At 38.5% G+C, this 18,699-nt stretch overlaps 1 protein-coding gene across 2 annotated transcripts in view; it reads right to left on the bottom strand.

The window, feature by feature from the left end:
• LOC122807057 (sodium/potassium/calcium exchanger 1-like) overlaps positions 1-18,699 on the bottom strand; it is a 673,329-nt gene that overhangs the window by 328,165 nt on the left and 326,465 nt on the right. For both annotated transcript variants that reach the window (XM_044077982.1, XM_044077981.1), the window contains exon 4: positions 3,171-3,279. In XM_044077982.1, the coding sequence (XP_043933917.1) occupies positions 3,171-3,279 (109 nt within the window). The remainder of the gene's footprint in view (positions 1-3,170; positions 3,280-18,699) is intronic.

The raw sequence follows: 18,699 nt of genomic DNA on the forward strand, positions 1-18,699 counted from the left end.
TTGCAGGGGGGCAAGCACCCCTGCACCCCCTCCCACCCCATGCTAAGTATATATACCACGTCTGAAATCACACTGCACTTGGAAATAGGGCAAGACTTCAAGCACAGCTGGACGGTGATCTTGCACAATAACTCACCTGCCTGGTCCGTGTCACCATGTACATCCACCAATGACAATGATGTTTCATTTAAATTTCGGTCCCTTTTTCTCTTTTTGTTAGTTTGGGCTGGGTGCAATAGGTTGATGTTAGGAGGGATTCCCGGTTGCTAAGAAAACATATCAACTTACAAGAAGCCAAAAATGGACAGTAATGTTAGCAATACATTATGTTCATTGGCGGATGCACATGGTAATGTGTGAGAGTGTCACAAACAGATTTAGTTTGGCTGCGGGGTATACTAGTGAATTACAGATCAGTGTATTCTGCAACCTTTAGCATCGATGTTCTGCATTTCATGCATGTGTAGTGTCATATTTTAAACATAACTTTTGCCATTTTGTTCTTCACATCTCATGCATGCTTTTGGTCTTTTTGTGATCTAGACTTATGAATACAGGTTCTATCTAAAAAGCATACCAGCAAAACTGATTTTAAGCACAAATGGAAAGCTGAAAGTCAAAAGCTTATTGTTGATTCTTACAGTCAGTACCACAACCCTGTGAAACAAATGTGCCTTTCCTACAATGGCTTCTGACCTTCATATTAGAAAGACTAGAATAATGAAGCAGAAAGACTGTAGGCATTTTTTCTTTTTTTTTTTTTTTTTGCACAGGTCCTGATTTTTCCAAGTTTTCCAAAGCTGACCATCTGAATAGGAAATATACATACACAGACACACACACACACACACACACACACACACACACACACACACACGCACACACACAAACACACACATATATATAGCGTCCATATCACTTTATCGAATGGTCAGCTCAGTGAACAGCATTTCATTGGAAATGCCGTTCATCGAAATCCCTTCATGTGGAGGGCTGTCCCCCCACACTCCCACTAATTATAAATACCAACTCCAAGATCGCACTACAGTGGAGAATGGGCAAATTTCAGAATCCTTACTGTACTGCAATCTCAGTATGAACAGTCTGACAAATGGCATGTCGATGCAATTGCACTGAAAATGCCATTCAGTTGACAGATTTTTCACTGAAATGATAGGGACCTATATATATATATATATATATATATATATATATATATATATACATATATATGTGTATAGATATATATAAATATATATATATATATATATAGATATATATATATAGATATATATAGATATGTATATATATATATATATATATATATATATATGGTTCCCCTTCACAAAGTCGAATGGCCACAGTCTCGAAATGCATATAGCCGAGACCATATGCTCGAAATTGTAGAAGCTCGACTGTGTGAATGGGGAACGGCATACAGCGCAGAGCAGGAGATTTCCCTTTCTGCGCTGTAGTGTGATCTCAGAGTTGGAATAAATACGCAGCAGGGGGTGGGGGGTGCAGGGTGGCTTGACCCCCTGCAGAAACACTTTTTTGTGTTATGTTTTTTTTTTTGTTCCCTTTCACGAAGTCAAGCTTCCAAAATTCAAGCATATGGTGTCGACCATATGCATTTCAAGTTTCTGAATGTTCTACTCTATGAAGGGGAACCATATATATATATATATATATATATATATATATATATATATATAAATATATATATATATATATATATATATATATATATATATATATATATATACAGACACACACACACATATATATATATATATATATATATATATATATATATATATATATACACACACACACATATATATATATATATATATATATATATATATATATATGTGTGTGTGTGTGTGTGTGTGCATGTGTGTGTGTATGAGTCTTTGTCAATTTTTCAAATTATATAAAGTTCAAAGACTAATACACAGATGAAAATTATTTGAATCTCAAAGATTCAGATGCACAAAACTTTCAATCATACAGATGTGAAGAAATGAAAACACTTTTTCTAGGGGAAAGCCTCCTTGGACCCCCCCCCCCACACACACACTAATTATGAATACTAATTCTAGGGTCGCATTACAGTAGGGAAACTGCAAATTCCCCGATACTCACTGTACCATTATCTCACATACCTAAAAAGCAGCAGCTTTTGAAAAGTTCATTTTTGAACTCTGCAGCTGATAATCAAGCACTTGAACTCTTGAGAGTTCGATCATTTGAGTGAAATCATATATACATACATACACAGCCACATGCACACACACTCTTTTGACATTTTTCTGAGTTACTTGAATTTTTGCCTTAAAAGTATGGGTGGGCATGAAAATCATGAGCGACTGAGAAGTAACCTGTGCAACTTGCAAGTGGTTTGTACATACATACGAATTTATGGTACATTTAATCTGTACTTAACTTTAAATTAATCCATAATAAGACACAGCACCTAAGAAGTTCTGAAATAAAGCAGTCTTATCAACTCACATACTTAATGAAAAAAAAAATAACGTCTTTACATCTGCAGTTTGAACTCATAAAATCTGTCAAGTAGCTCAGAGGATTAAAACACTGAATTGTTAATAAGCGGCACTCTGTGCACAGAGTTTGATACCTTCCATCTTCATTTGCCTACTATGTTACTCTGAGAAAGTCACTTAACCAGACAGTGCCTCCGGGCTGCACCTGGAAAGACACAATTTGTCCATTGGGCTTGTCTGCTCAACAAGTACAGTAAGTAAAATAAAAATCTTCGGTTAAAACTAAATATTTTAGATGAGCTTGAAGATAAGGATGAGCCTGCAGATGCAGATATACTGATCTGTAAAATCTTCATTTAGGAATAGCAAACTTTAAGGGACATTCTGTAATGTGTATCAGGCCATGATATGAATAATATATTAGAAATGCATCAGATTCTAAACAGTACAGTAACACTAACATAATTTAGATTAGGCTGCATCCTGGATAACTGTACATAGTACTAAGCCTAAAATGGAAATGTACAGGCTCAGTGGTCAATATGTATAACATATTCAGCACACACTGCTCATATTTTGGTTTTAGAAGTCATGCACCATTAGAGTAATGTACTAAATCAAAACATGTCCTGTCCTCTTTTACACATCCCATTGCCTTACCTTCTCCCAGAGGGTCAAGAGTATGGATCATGAGCTGGAAGATGGTATTACGTATCGTGCTGTTGTGCAGAGAGGCAGAGCTACCACCACGTTGTAGAACTGGCTTGGGCTGTAAGGAACATAAACATGCATTGATCTTGACATGTTTGAAAATGCATATACTTTGTACACAGCAGACTTCATTGTGGAGTTCAAATAACTGTTTACGCCCAGTGGATTATGAAGTACAAGTATGGCAGTGAAAACATTCAGAAATGTAAACAGTGGCAAGTGATAAATACTAATGCAGTGATCACATCTTATTTTCTATGTACCTTCTCCTATGCCAACCCATTTCAAATTATTGCTTGAGCAACAGTGATGTTTTAAATTAAGTGTAGTAGCCACAGTTTGCAAGAAGTTAAAACAAAAAAGTGATTTTTCTGATTCTGCTGAATGTCAGATTTAATGATTTGAAATAAAATGAGGTGATGCCAGATATATTTAGAGGGACCAAGTATATTAAACTAGGGGCTTCTGGACCTACCCTTCCAATTTTCAATTGTTCAAACTATGGTAATCTACTCATATACCAAAGCCTACTGCAGCAGTGATCAGTATGATAAACATAGTACAGCTGTGTAAGTAAACTTACCATAACATATGTGGGTTTAGGTATTAAGACCTTATTTAGGGAGTAAAAGCATGTGCGTGTGCTGACAACCTGTCATTTGATGTGTCAGTATGTGAGAGTCATGTCTCAGTTTTCACAGTGTAACTACATCTCTCACATACTGTGTTTGTTTCACGATTATTTGGTTGTCAGTATACATAAGACAATTGTTGCATTGCCTGAGGATGCCCATGTCCATCAGGCTGGCCACAGAGATAGCAGGAAAGTGCCTATCCATGGTTTCAGGGTTTTTTTTACTATGGGTTTAACCAGGAGAAGAGTTGGGAGATTTAACTGGACTGTGATGGTAACACATAGATGAAGAATGGGTGCTATACTCAGTGTGAACTGCAGCTATCCAACAAGGCGATGTTGCTCTGAGCACAACTCAGATGGTCCTAGAACAACAAAAGGACTGGGGAAGGTTTCAGAGATAGTTATTCAAAGGGATATTTTAAATAGAACATGTTTGCATCTTGTATCTGACCACCGCTGTACTGAGAGCAGCCTAGCTCAAACACTGGGCTTATATAGAATCAGAAAAACACATTTTACAACAGCAAAGTCTACAGACAAATCATGAAAATACACAATAAGCTTTCAGCCAGCAGCCCCCAACTCAGATAGGTTTGCTACAGCACACTTCTGCCACAAGAGTGCAGTTAGTAAACCATCTTAATGTAAAAGAATTTAGAGCTCAGGTGCAGGGAAACCACACAATCGAGATACTACTATCCTGTAAAACTAGCAGACACAATGTAATTTAGTACTACAGCAGCAGTGGAAACAGTTCAGCTTTGAAACTCTACTAATCTGCAAGAAATGCAACCGTTAATACAGGTTCTTGTGAAATACAGTAAAAATAATCAGAAGAAGTGCAAATTATTCTTATTTTCTTTCTTTTAGCAGAGGATGGCTTTAGATGAAGCGGATTCTCTATAACTCTCAGGCAAAGTAGCCAAACCAAAAGATATGCAAAACGTCCATCAGAGTGGGATCCATGGGTATCTTGTATGCCAGGCATAGACAATCTCTCAAAAATCTTTAGGAAACACAGTATAGAGATAGGGCTTTGAGGTGATCTGCACAAGCCATGCTGTTTATGCCCTGGATTCTTTTTGTGAGAAATCTCTGTGGAAGTTGCAGTTATTCCATGTGCCTGGTCATGTGAAAACTGAAGGGGGCGTTGTACTCAATGATTGGCTTGATGAGGGCATAATACAGTGGAACAATCATTTCTTTGGGCCTAGATACCATGCCCTTGTTTAAAAGTTGAGCAACATAGAATGATTTCCTTAATACCTTAGAGATATGTTAGTCTGAAGCCAGGTTACTCTCTACATATGTACGCAAATCCCTGACTAGGGTTCATCTCTTAGGGGTGTGTTATTCATGAAGCAATTTCCTATCATGCATCTCTTGGCATTGAGTTTTAAGCCATGGCTTTAGCACCAGTCATTTGTCTGTGGTAGTCCTTACTGTCTGGTCAGCCATTGACCTTTGACAATGGCCTTGACTTCCAAGACGTCAATGCCAAACAAAGTAGACCCACCATAAATCTCTAAGGGAACTCTGCTAGTGAACAGACTTTTTCTGGAGGTCGTTGCCCCTATCCTAACTTCCTGGGTCTTGTCTGAGAGTCATCTGGCTATCCAGTGCATAACACAGAGGTTTAGGCCTATATCCATGAGTTTGTTTACAATGTCCAAGTGGAGTATTGTATCAAATGCCTTAGCTAGGCGAAGGAAGGCAGCATACACCATTTTACTGTCATCCATTGCCTTGGTGACCATTTCAAAGAAGTCCACCAGGCTAAGTAGTCCATCAGGCTGAGTAGGCATGATATGCCCTTGACAAAAATAAACTGGGTTGGATCCAGTGTTTGAAGGTTTTCTATGTCTTTATGAATCATTTCCATGATCATTCTTTCCATGGCTTTGCATGCAAGACTAGTCAGATTTATTGGATTGTAGTTCCCATGGTCTGTCGATGGCCAGTCCTTGTGCAGAGGGATGAACACTGCAGTTCTCTAGTCACTTGACACACAAAGCCTGTCCGAAGGCTATGGTTAAACAGTGACTCCAGTGGTCCCAATAGGTCATATTTCAGGTTACTCAGGAGGCATTCATGGATATTATTAGGATCTGTCAATGCAGTGTTTTTGGCCTTAGACAGCACATCTAGGACCTGCTCCCTAGTGATAATTGGGTTTATATTTGATGATATTTCAGGTGTCCAGGAGGAGGGAGAAGGGGTTAAAACTGGATGTCTATTTGTTGGCCTTCAGATTTGCCATGCCTTCCAGCTCCCTGTAGATGGCTCCATAATAATCAGTTCTGCAAACTGCTGTGTACTGCCTCTGAGGTTTCAGACATAGCTAAAGAATGCCTTGTGGTTGTCCTTTGCCTGTGAGGCTATCTTTACCTTAAATGTGGCTTTAGTTGACTTAATTTGCCCTCTTAGTTCTTTGTTTATATTAATTAGAGTGTCTTTACCATGCTGGGCACAGCACTTCCTAATCTTGGCTATGACTTTTTTCTTTTGTTGGACCACCTGTTTATGTTTGGATTCTGCAAGGGTAGTTTGCTTTCTGAGTTAGTTCTGGGCTTATTTCTGGTAGGCACAGCTATTTCTGTGCATTTACTGACATGATTGTACAAGATTTCTGTGAATAATTCTGCATCTGTGTTTTCAAGGTTTGTGGTGGGGGGGGGGGTGGCTTGAAATTTTGACAAGTTATCACTTAGTAGTAGGAAGTTTGCCTAGGAATAGTTCTTAAATGTTTTTAGCCAGGGGCACAGAACTGATTTTTTTATGATGGAGATAACTCTGTGGTCTGACCTTACCAGAGAGGATATTACACTGGGAGTACAGCATTCTGCCATGTTTGTGATTACCAGGTCAGATATGTTTGCACCCCTAATGGGCATATGATCCAAGGTGTTTGTTTACAAAGTACATGAATTTCTGGGCCTGTAAGTTTGGTGTTCATAGGTTCATAGGTAGGTACTAAGCTATTGGCCCAAGGGCCTACATAAGCCTAGCCAGCAAGGTTCCATAGCTTACGCCACCCATGAAAGTTATTTTCCTGTGCCACTGTCCAGCAGAGACACAGAAGTGATCCCCGGGGTGAATTTCCTATTTCCCATCCACTCATCAAGATTTTTCTTGAAGAGTGCTAATGAATAACTTTGCTTGACATAGATGGTTAGCTTGTTCCAGAGTATAGGAAGTCTCTGGGACAGGAATCTATCCCTCCAGCGTGTCCTGTTTATTGTGGTGACAAGGTTTAGGTCCCTAGAGCGTGTAGCTCGGAGGGATTGGGATTTCTTTAGGTGTAGCATGTCCAACAGATCTGGGTTTGACATAGCTTTATATGTTAGGCAGAGATCACCTCAAAGTAGGCGATATGCTACGGAGTAAAGCTAGAGTTTTTTGAGGCGGTCAGTGTAGGGCATTTGTTTGAGGTCAGTAATCCTCTTTGTGAGGTACTTCTGTGGCCTTTCCAGCTGCTGCAGATGTCTTGTGAGGTACATTCCAAAAGGGGCGTTGTACTCTATAATTTATAGGGAAGTAGTTGAAGTCATCCATGAATATGGTATTGGGTTGAATGGTGAGTGCCTCCAGTAAGTCCAAGTATGATATCTGGGTTTCTTAGGTCATAAGTGGTGACCTGTATCTTGCAGGGATATGATATATGACTTTGACTATGGAAATCTGGATAAGGAAAAGCCCAAGCACAATGTCCTGTTTAACTAGTCTTCAGGTGAGTTTGTTGCTGATATAGATTGCAAAACCTCCCACTTTGGTCACTGCCTGTGTAGTAGCTGGTCTAAATGTGTGGAAATCATTGTAGTCCTGTGTATCTGATATGCTCTCCACAGCTTTAAATCATTTCTCAGTAGCTGCATAGATGTCCACATTCTCCAGGGTAAGACAAGCCTGGAGGGAGTGGGGGTTCCTTGTTTAGGTTCCTGGAATTCAGCAGTAATCCTTTTTGGTTGGCTTGGGCTGGTTTTGTTATGACAGAAGGTTTCTCAGTTTGGCATTGCCTAAAAAGTTACTATGGGGGAGGACAATGTTTTAGCCAATATTTGAAAACCTAGAGGGGACAGGTGCAGACCATCTTTGGCAAAGCAATGTGGTCTGTTGCCCATATCCTCCTATGCATACAAATATTGTACCCCCTTGGAATGATGCCAGAAACTAAGCCAATTATTGAAGCTAATCATCTTCTGTTCATATTGTATTATCATCCTTTCTGAAGGCAGAATGCTTCTTAATGTTAGGCACATACCAGCCTGGGGCATATAGTCTAAGAGCTCCATAATGTCTCTCTTTATATAGTTCAGGGAGGTATATCTCTGGTCATTAACACCCACATGGACTATGACTGAGTCATACTGGCACCTGTGGTCTAATGACTTGAGTGCATGGGTAATTTGGCATATCCTGGCCTGATAGACAACTGACTGTGATATTCTCCTTATTCATTCTGGTGAGTGGGACATCTGTATGTCTCACAGTGGAGTCTCCTATGACTAAAATATTAGGTAGTCTGTTGGCTTGCCTTATGAGCTTTGTAGTTAAGGCTCCAAAGGGTTTGGTTGTATGTATTGTGTTGGGTGTTGGCTTGGTGGAGTGCTTTTAGGGTTGCTGATGTTTATTTTTGTAGGATGAATGTCTAGAAGGTTTTTGGGGCTTTGTGGGTCTATGTGTTGGGTCAGTTATGTATGGTTGGTGTAATGCTTACATTATTGACAACCTGATTATATTAAGTGCTTTTGTGTGAGAGTCTTGCATCCAGTAACCTTGTGTAATTACATCTCCCACATCCTGTATCCATTTCTCTAAGGATTAGTTATTTGTCACCGAACATGAAACAATTCCTACATTGTCTCAGAATGCCCATATCTACAATGCTGGTGGCAGACAAACTTGGAAAGTGCCCATCCATGGTGACAGATCATTTTTCTAGCTACAAAGGATTGGAAAAGCAGGGGTTTACAGCTGGCTAACTTGGGTGCTATCAGCATAGAAACTACAGCTAGGCTATGTATGACTGGATTCATGCAGTAGTACTCCTCAGCCTGCAAACAATTTGTTTTTTGCACAACTAAGTGCTGGGTAAAGTCACATGGGAAGTTTTATAGAGAAAATTTAGTTTCTAGGTGCCTGCATCTATACAAGGCACTACTAAATGCTGCTGCGCAATGAGCAATAGAATTTATAGACTCAAATAAAAGTGACTAAACCAATTAAAAAGTCCTCTGGCCAATGAAATTGTCTTACTTTAAGCCTCTCTGTGTGTTTCCCAACTTGGATAGACCAGGCTACCTTTCTACTGCTACTAGAACTAGAAATGCAGTCCCAGTCTTCATAATGTAAAAACACACTTTAGTTAGCCAAAAGTGAAAAGGTACCAGAAACAAACAATTAATTACAAGGTGATTCTAAGGCAGAAAGCCAGCAATAAGGAACAGACACTTTAAGGCAATGTCAAAGAACACTAGTAGCAGAGAGACCAAGGAAAAGGAAATGCACATTACAGTGACGAAATGTGGAAAAAATGCAATAAATAATATGAAATACAGCAGCAGACTTCAGAAATAATTTGGAACAGTGCAATCTTTCAATTTAAAGTACTTATCTTAGACTGAAGAAGGCATTGGCCAAAGACAGTATATTTTGACCCTTTTTTGCTAGTAAAATAGTTTGCTGACTTTTTCAGCATGTGTATTTTTTTAAAAAAAAGGTGCTGGTTGGTGACTTTTTGGTACCCTTTTGGCAACTTTCTTGGTCCTGTACACCTAATATCTGAACTTTACATGTGTCCATGGTGTTTTATAATCTATTTAGTTACAAGGAAAGCCATGCTTGCTGATGGATACAGTTATAAATTCCTTGGCATTATGTTTTAGTCCATGGTTTTGACACCAGATATTTGATTTTGAAACCCCCCTTTGGAGGATTTTGGAGTCCACTGGGTAGTTTATAATAAGTTTACAGTCATCTAAAGACTTGGTTAGCCATGAACCCTTAATATTTGCTTTGACTTCTGAGAAGTAAATGACAAAGGGGAGTAGCCCACAGGCTGAACCATTGAACTAGTGACTCATTGCCAGAGGCAGTGTACATCACAAGCCAAGGTGACCACTGCCTTATCTCCTTCTCTTCCAAATGTGGACCTGTGGAAGGTTCAGCACAGTGCAAAAAAAAAAATTCTCACACACATATGCTACAAACACAATTGCAGTTTTACAGTAGACTGAGACAGACATAATACATACCCTGCTGTTTGGAGGGGTGCTGCTGCCTTCTGAGGTACCCACTTATGTAAAGCTACTGCTCTTCCACCACTGAAAAGCAACATATGTACTCAAGCATATATGTACAACAGTTAAAGCAGAGAACAATGATTTTGGAAAAGACTATATATATTTTCAGTATATTTCAGCCCCCCCTTCTCCTGAACCTCTTCTCCCAAAAGTAGGTTCGGGTGGTGTTATTTCAGGTCACTGTACCCATGGACGCATTACTCACCAAAGGGGGTGATGCTAGTGTCGTCACTCAGCATTCCAGACACCTCAAGTTGGGCATCAACCTTCCAGTGGGCCATCATAACTTCCCAGTAGGTCTTCCATGAAGGTTATGTGCAGGAAGAACAGGAAATTCCTGTTCTCACTAGCACATCAGACTGGAACTTTGTATTCCACAGTTCCTAACGTAGCCACTGCCACTAAGGCACATCTACACAAGGAGCAAAATGGCAGCTCCATGTATGCAGATGCATTTTCATTAATCATTAGTCACATCGCACAATGTAGTGCTGCACAGCATGGCCAGGACATGACTGTAAACATTTTTTCCCTTTTTGCTCTTAATGTTGAGGAGAGCCACCAGATCAGGGGAATGGGGAGAAGTGGCACCAGGTGCAAAAATATCTAGCTACATCTCTGATAGCCACCACACTAATTGTAGTGCACAATATAAAGTGTCAGTGCCACTTTGTGTAACACTGTTTGTAACCATGCAACTTCAAAAGAGAGGAATTTTAGAAAATATCTGTATGTGAGGAGCATCACAGAGTTCAGGAAGGTACCTTAGAAACAACAATAAACCCTGCTGTAGATGCCAATGAGAGTAAGGCAGTACTATAGTGATACATGTTTAACTAGGAACACATGACACGGGCATGATACAGTACTGTCTGGCTGTGGCTGGGGGGGGGGGGGGTCAAGCTGTGAACATCAGAAACCATGACAAGAACATGACACAAGTGGTACAAGGTTTCAGGATCATATGCTGATTCATGGCTACAATACGTAAAAGGGGAGTCACCCCTAGGAGCACATAGACTGCCAACCCTCCTCATTATGGACACTGTCCAGGTCATGGTCAATGATGCTCTCATCAGCCTCAACAGAGAGAAGCCCCAGCAAGATGCATGCATGCTAACATTTCCATAGCTCTGCCCCGTTACTGTCACTGACAACTCTGAGTCATAGCAACACAAACCAACACAGTGGACACTATCAATGGTTATATGGCAGAATGACCCTAACACTGGAGGATAAGATACCTGAATCCCCACAATTTCACAGTGCACATGGCTACTGTGTTCATCTCCCATGGCCCTAGCTCATATTATAGTGATGCAGTCACCTGACATTGTGCCCCACCACCACCATCTGTGTAAGTGATGATGCCCTGCCCAGCTCACTAACCTGTCTAGTATAATGATATCTGATGTTGTAGTATGGGCAGTCTGCGCAGTGCCCTATACAGCCTATTTGTGAAAATGCATGCATCATTTTGTTTTGTTTTGACTATGCCCTGAATCATAGCTGTGGACAAGATACTGCCTGTTTGTCAGTTATGCAATTTATTGCACCCACCTCTGTCATAGCTGTAGCACTGCTACCACTGGCACATGTTCCTCCACTGACTCTTTACCCTGCCCTTCTTTTGCTGTTGATGCTGCTGATGCTGCTATGACAGGCATGGAAGGCCTTGTTATGATATTTACCAACTGCTCCATGTGTTTGCACAATGCCATGCTGTGCAGCATTGCACTCACAATAAAGATCTTGCTGCATATGTCTATACTGTATTGCAGTGCCCCTACTGAGATATGTGGACATCAGAAGCTTCCTTTCAGTACTCTGAGGAAATGTTCCACTGTTTTTCAGGTTTTCATACAGATTATGTTATAGGTCATTTGGATATGGTCCAGATTTGTGAATTGGATTCATCCGCCAGAGCTCAAGGGCAAATTCTTCATCACTTGCAATACAAAACACAAAGTGTATTATATGTGGCCTGTTCTCTTGTTTGTTGCAATCCGTGTGTGTGTGTGTGTGTGTGTGTCTGTGTGTGTGTGTGTGTGTGTTTGTGTGTGTGTGTGTGTGTGTGTGTGTGTGTGTGTGTGTGTGTGTGTGTGTGTGTACGTGTGTGTGCGTGTGTTTGCATGTGATTGTGTAGACCTATATCTATAGCTTGCAATAGTGGGTGAGGGATTGTTAATGGACAAGCGCATAGCTTTATAAAAGAATAAGGGTTAGGAAAAGCAGGCCTCTTGGAATGAATATGCAACTAAATAATAGTATTAAGGAAAAAAGAAGGGGCTGAAATTTTTTAAAATGTACTCCATCTAGTAGGAATTTGGATATTTATAAGGAATATGCTAGAACAGATATGCAAAAAGAAATTATAAGGTTAAACCAGAATGGAAATTATAAGAAGTCATTCTTTAGATTTGCACAACACTGATCTAGAAAAAGTTAATATTGTAGATGCTGAGGCTGACTGTCTGAACCAAGGAAGATAATTGGTCTATTTGCTAATCTGTATGAAGAGCCTGGGAAAGATTCTAAATAGTCAGAATGGAAAAGCATCTGTTTCTGTCACCCCCAGTGTTCAATGTCTTCTCATTTTAAACACTATGGTTAAGAAATCCTAAATTACATCAGAAAGGACAAAGCCACTGAACTTGATACTTTAAATGGAACTTTCTTGTTTAAAGTGATTTGTTACAGTTTTTTAAGTGCTCTGCTTTTGTTTTGCATGTATTACAATAGCAGTATCACTTACAGACACGGCAACTGTTATTAGGGTTTCAACATGCCATATGTAAAGCCAGTGCAAAGAGCCAAACTTAAATTTTTCTTCAAAAAATCTCTTTATTCAATTTTTCAATAATACAAAAGAAATACAACAACCGAAGACATAGATCTACAATACATAAAGAAAAACATGAAACCTAAAAACTATATACACTGGAAGTCACTATAGCAGCAAAGAAGAGAGAAAAACATATTGAAGTTAATTGAAAGAAGAGAGATAGTATAAGGGACATAGTTTTTAATGAGATAAAAGTGAAAATGCAATCACTTTGTTAAAAATAGGTATATTAAAGATATATTTAGATGTAGAGAGAAGTAAGGAGATGGGCTGAATCTATTACAAGATCTGCTTATGAAGATCTGCCTTAATGGGTCAGTGTGGTCTATCATAAATATTGGGGATATCTGCGTGATGTAATTCTTAAGAAACTTCAATTTTTTGTCAAATTAAAAGCGTATTCCTGTCGCATTTGACATGTTCATGCAGTGTTATATGCTATTTAGGTGTTTCTGATACAAAATAATTGTTTTACACAATTATTAAAGAAAACATAGGAAATAATTTTTACCCTAAAATGTTAGTACATTTGCAATTTTTTCTTTTTTTTTTTTTTTTTTTTTTTTTGCAGGACACAACTGCCCAAACAGGGACTGTCCTGAGAAAAGAGGGGCAGGTTGCAACACTAAGTGTTATATGTGTTTTCTTTCATGGAATTATTTATTTCCTAGCTGAAACTGTCAAGACAGAGCTTCTGATGGCATTCTGAAATGTATTTTTCTGAATCTTTGCCCCCAGCATGATGTCATCTTTGGTCAACTACTAGGGAAGAGCTGGAAATATTGAAGCTTGACAGGCTTTTATCAAGAGACTTGCTCTTACCTTTTACTAAGCTTCAACTGTGGCAAGATCATAACTCTCAATCATCCCAAATTGCCTGGGAGCACCCATTTTTAAGCTTAAATAAGCTTAACTTCCCGACTGCCCACTTTGGGTGCTTGTGCACCCTAGATATGAAGTAAAGCGAACTCTGTTCCAGCTGAAGCTGTCTCAGCCAATCAGAGCATCACTTTACTGCATCTAATTTGCAAGCTGTTGGCCGGTTAGTTTCTTCCTTGTTACTGCTTACGTGCCAGAGCAGACCTGATATGTTTTCCATCTTCAATTAGGCCCACTCAGTCTATTTATAATCAGAACAGGATGGCAAGTGGTAAGCTTGTTTTTGAACTACTGAACAAGAAGGAATACTATGCAGCAAGAAAGATCAGTCTTTGCAGACTGTTGTGCCTACTGAAACTCAAACGGGACCATGTTGGTTGTGAAAAAATATATATTTATTGTTTTGGACCTGAGAGAGGTGGAGTCAGTGCAACTTGCCGATACATTGGTGGTTCGCAGATAGAGCTCCTGCTGGGAGGAAGAATTATTCACAAGTGGTCTGAGGTTTTATTTTTATATTTCTACTTCTACAGGACTTGCGAATGGATTAAACTTCCCCATCCTACAGTTAAAAATAAGACAGTAAATACTTGCTAGCTAGCCATGTGGCCAAACTGGCAATAATTAAATGTCCAAATTTTTGCCTTATATTTTTTCCTAGTAAAATGTATTGTTTTCTGGCAAATTGCTGTGGATTGAATGACATACATTTAAGTTTCCAACTTTGTTTAAACTTTTATTTTTTTTTAAACAACATACAAATACTGTAGTTGATAAGTTACTAACGCAGTTTTGGCATGTTGCACACTTGTAAGCTATCTGATACTGGAAACAAGTAAAGCAATACCTTTCTACTGTCCAGATTTTTGCCTCTTATTTTAGTCTGTCCCTCATAAAATTAGTGTTTTCTGATAAATCATGGATGATTGAAGTCAGTAAAAGACATGCATTTCAATTTCAGACTTCAAACTTCAAAAACTACATGCTAACACAAGTCTTGTTATTCTAGCAATTTTCTAAGTTTATAAGCAATATTTAAAACCTGGCCCTTTATCTCTCTCCCCCATCATTTCATCTTTCCAGTTTTCTTGCTATAAGAGGCTGAGAGGTAGACATGGCAGATGTAAAACTTAAAATATCTATCTATATATATATATATATATATATATATATATATATATATAAATTTTGCTCCGTGTGGGTCCAAGGAGGTGTATGTGTATGTGAGTGAAGGTGGAAGCAATAAATGCTGCATTGATTTGCATGAACACCAGATGGAAACATGTTTTGTACTATAAACCTGAGGCACTGACATATTAAGGAATTACAAAAGTAAAATAGACATTTTCTAAAGCAAAAGAAGTCCATAACTGTTGTGTAATTGAACGTGTGTGGGTGCGTGTATTAATGTGCTCATTTGAACATGCATGTGTTATGCTAATTAGGTGTCCCTGATTTTAAGATCCTTTGCCCCCAATTCTCTCATCTGGAAATTGAGATGTATGCGCAGGATAAAACCAATGACTGCATTGACATTCAGTTTTGTAATCTAATCAGTATTGTACAGGGTGTTTTACTGTTTTACATGGTGCTACTTTTCAAGGAGTTACAGTTATGTTTGTGCACTGGTGAAATAGGTTGTGTTTGTGTGCTGCACTGCTGGCAGCCTCATGTTTGCTGAAGTTCATTTTTGGAAATTATGTAAATGGTGTGTTTCCTTCTGTGGAAATAGTTACCCATTTGTGTATTGTTTTCAGGCATCTAAGCCAAGATATGATGCCAGTTGTGCTGTGCATAGCTCTCAGCTGTCGAGAATATTGTAGAATGTCCCTGATTGTGTTTTTATGCACATACACATACACAACTGTAACACAATACTGATGCATATTTCACACAGGACTCCCGCGTGCACATCACAGTGTGTCTCTGTGCTCTACTCCTTGCACTATTATCATGTCATCCTCTGTCTATCATTCAACAAATAGTTTCAGGAATAAGCCTTTGATCCCTAATAAACTGTACTACATATCCTGTCCTACAGTTTTGTACTAAGTTTGCTTCATAAATAAATAAAATGTAAAACAATGAAACAGTTCACTTTACATACACAGAAACTGAAACAATGCACCAAATTGCATTCCTTTGTACAAGAGCGAGAGAGTGTGTGTGTGTGTGTGTGTGTGTGTGTGTGTGTGTGTGTGTGTGTGTGTGTGTGTGTGTGTGTGTGTGTGTGAGAGCGATAGTTTCTGTGAGGATCATTACAGTGCTCATTCCTAATTTCATATTCATAGCTAATTTAAACACATGCATGCCATTCACTAACTTCCTCCCCTTCCCCCCTTATTCCTGACAAAAACATTTTAGCCATACACATACTGCCACTCAAAACATTAACAAAAAACAACATTGCATCACTGTGAATCAGCAGTGATAACTTTAAATGTGACCACAAAATGAAGGTATTGCAGAAAATATATATATTTTATTAACAGTAAAAGAAATTAATTATATCCTAGACTAACCCATACTGTTTGTGATTTCCCAAATGTATTTTAGTTTACTTTATTTATTGATTTATTGATTGCTTTTGTTGACCAATAATATCCATCTGGGTGGAAAACCCCTTTTCTGCATAGGACCTGGCTGAAAAGCTCCACAAGATACAGAGAGAGAGAGAGAATAACATACATACATACATAGGGTGATGAATCATTTGGGCATACTATAATGAAGAAAAAATATGATTGTTTGACCATACAATATTGAGAAAACCAAAATATCGATAAGATACATATAAATTGTCAGAATACAAACATATTATAATTGTAATACATGCAATTTGGGGTCCAAATGGAGGGGTAATAAAATCAGCAAGCAAAGGAGAGTAGTATTGCTGGAACTAAAATCATCCTCAAGTCTTGGTGAGTACATTCATGAGGTGGACCCTATTTATACAAAATCTCGCCAAGATGACACTGGTATATGGACTGTATTTTATATAGCATATATTAGAAGTAGGTTAAAAAATAAAAAAAAGACAACTGAATGCACAAGACCCAGGATAAAAAGTGCCCAATCCTGATAGGCACACTGGTGCCAGGACTGGAAAAAAATTACAGTTGAGATTCCTCAAGAAATGTAAACATTCCTACAAAGGAACTCTCAGCTTCCAATTCATGAGGACATTCCAGGCTTAGGGGAAGGAAGGCCCTTTGTTGTAGAAGGAAGTAGTAGTTCACAATAACCACAAAAATTGACAGGCCAAAAATGAGAAATAGAGATGATAAGGTCGACAACTGAAAATAGGGAATAGATTATGTATTTTTATTATTATGCAAGAAGCCCAGAATTTCTGGATAGAAGATATACAAAAAGTTTAAGAGAGAAATTAGAGAATAGAAAAATACTTGCACAAGAAAAACTGTCAAAAGCTTCAAATGCAAATTTGTTTTCATTAATACAAAAGATCCATGAAAAACATTATATTGGCAAAGAAATGTGGGCTGGCTGAAAAAGAAGTGACTGAGGAAGTGTGAAAATATAAAGAACAAAATCTATAGATTTTTGAAAGGTATAAAAAAAGAAATATGGACATGGGAAAGAAATACGGATCTGATATGGTGCAATATTCATGCAAAGGAAAAAGTCAAATTAATCAATACAACAAAGGCAGGCCCAAAGATATTTAAAGAGAAACAGAGGCAAAGGCACCCAGATATGGAAAATTTCACAATACAAAAAATAAGACCACAAAGGGGGAATGTAGAACAGAAGATTAGTAAAGTAGAATTTAAATAATTAAGAAGCTGAAGTTATAGGATACCTGCAAAGTGAAGAAGTCTGTGTAGAAAGTCTAACACAGGCTATGTCACAGCATGATGGAACAAAGAGTCCCTAAAGTGAAGAGAAACAACAGGAGTGGGAGACATCTGAAGAAGAAATATTGACTTGGGAAAGAAATAGAGATTTAATATGGTACAATATTTATGCAAAGGAAAAAGCAAAACTAATCAATACAAAAAAGCAGCACCAAAATATTTGAGGAGAAATTCTGGCAAAGGAACCTGGGTATGGAAAATTTTACAATACAAAAAAAAAAGAAAACAAAACAGGAAAGCAGAAAAGAGGATTGGTAATGGAAATGTTAAAGAAATAGAAACTAAAGTTATGGATTACTTGCAAAGTGAAGTATTTAATGTAAAAAAAAAAACAATTCTGGTAACATCACAGCACACCCACAAGAGGAGCAAATGTCCCGGACATAGTACTCACTAACATGGGAAAGCATTGCACACTCCCCTGTATGATGTCCTCCCTGATAAGATCAGACCATAAATCAGTCTTGTTCAATGTAATTATAAGGCCAGATACCCCATCAAGCTCAAAAATGCTTAAGAATTTTTCAAAGACAAACTAAAAAAGGAAAACGCCACAGGACCGGAGAAACTAAATTTTAATAAGAGCTTTCATCAGCAAGTACACTTGACTTCATCATGAAGTCAAGTGTACTTGCTGACAAAAGCGCTTATTAAAAGTTTTTCTGGTCCTGTGGCATTTTCCTTTTTTATTTTTCAGTTTCAGCAATGGCCTGTATAACCACTTAAGCAGTTGGATAGAATCATCTGTACTTCACTGCATTAAAAACAGGTCTTGCCAAAAAAACAAGCCACCCTGGTGAAAGTACAGTTGTGTACTCTTACCATAAATGTAGATGTTCATGTGTTGCAGTCATGACTGTAGGGTTCTTCCTGCCAGCAGCAGCCCTCGATCGGCTAGAATCCCAAAGTCTGGATTGGGCGTCAGCTGAGGTCGCTT

The sequence above is a fragment of the Protopterus annectens genome, chromosome 7.part0, assembly GCF_019279795.1.
Source record: "Protopterus annectens isolate FY-2018-M chromosome 7.part0, PAN1.0, whole genome shotgun sequence".
Classification (NCBI taxonomy): domain Eukaryota; kingdom Metazoa; phylum Chordata; order Ceratodontiformes; family Protopteridae; genus Protopterus; species Protopterus annectens.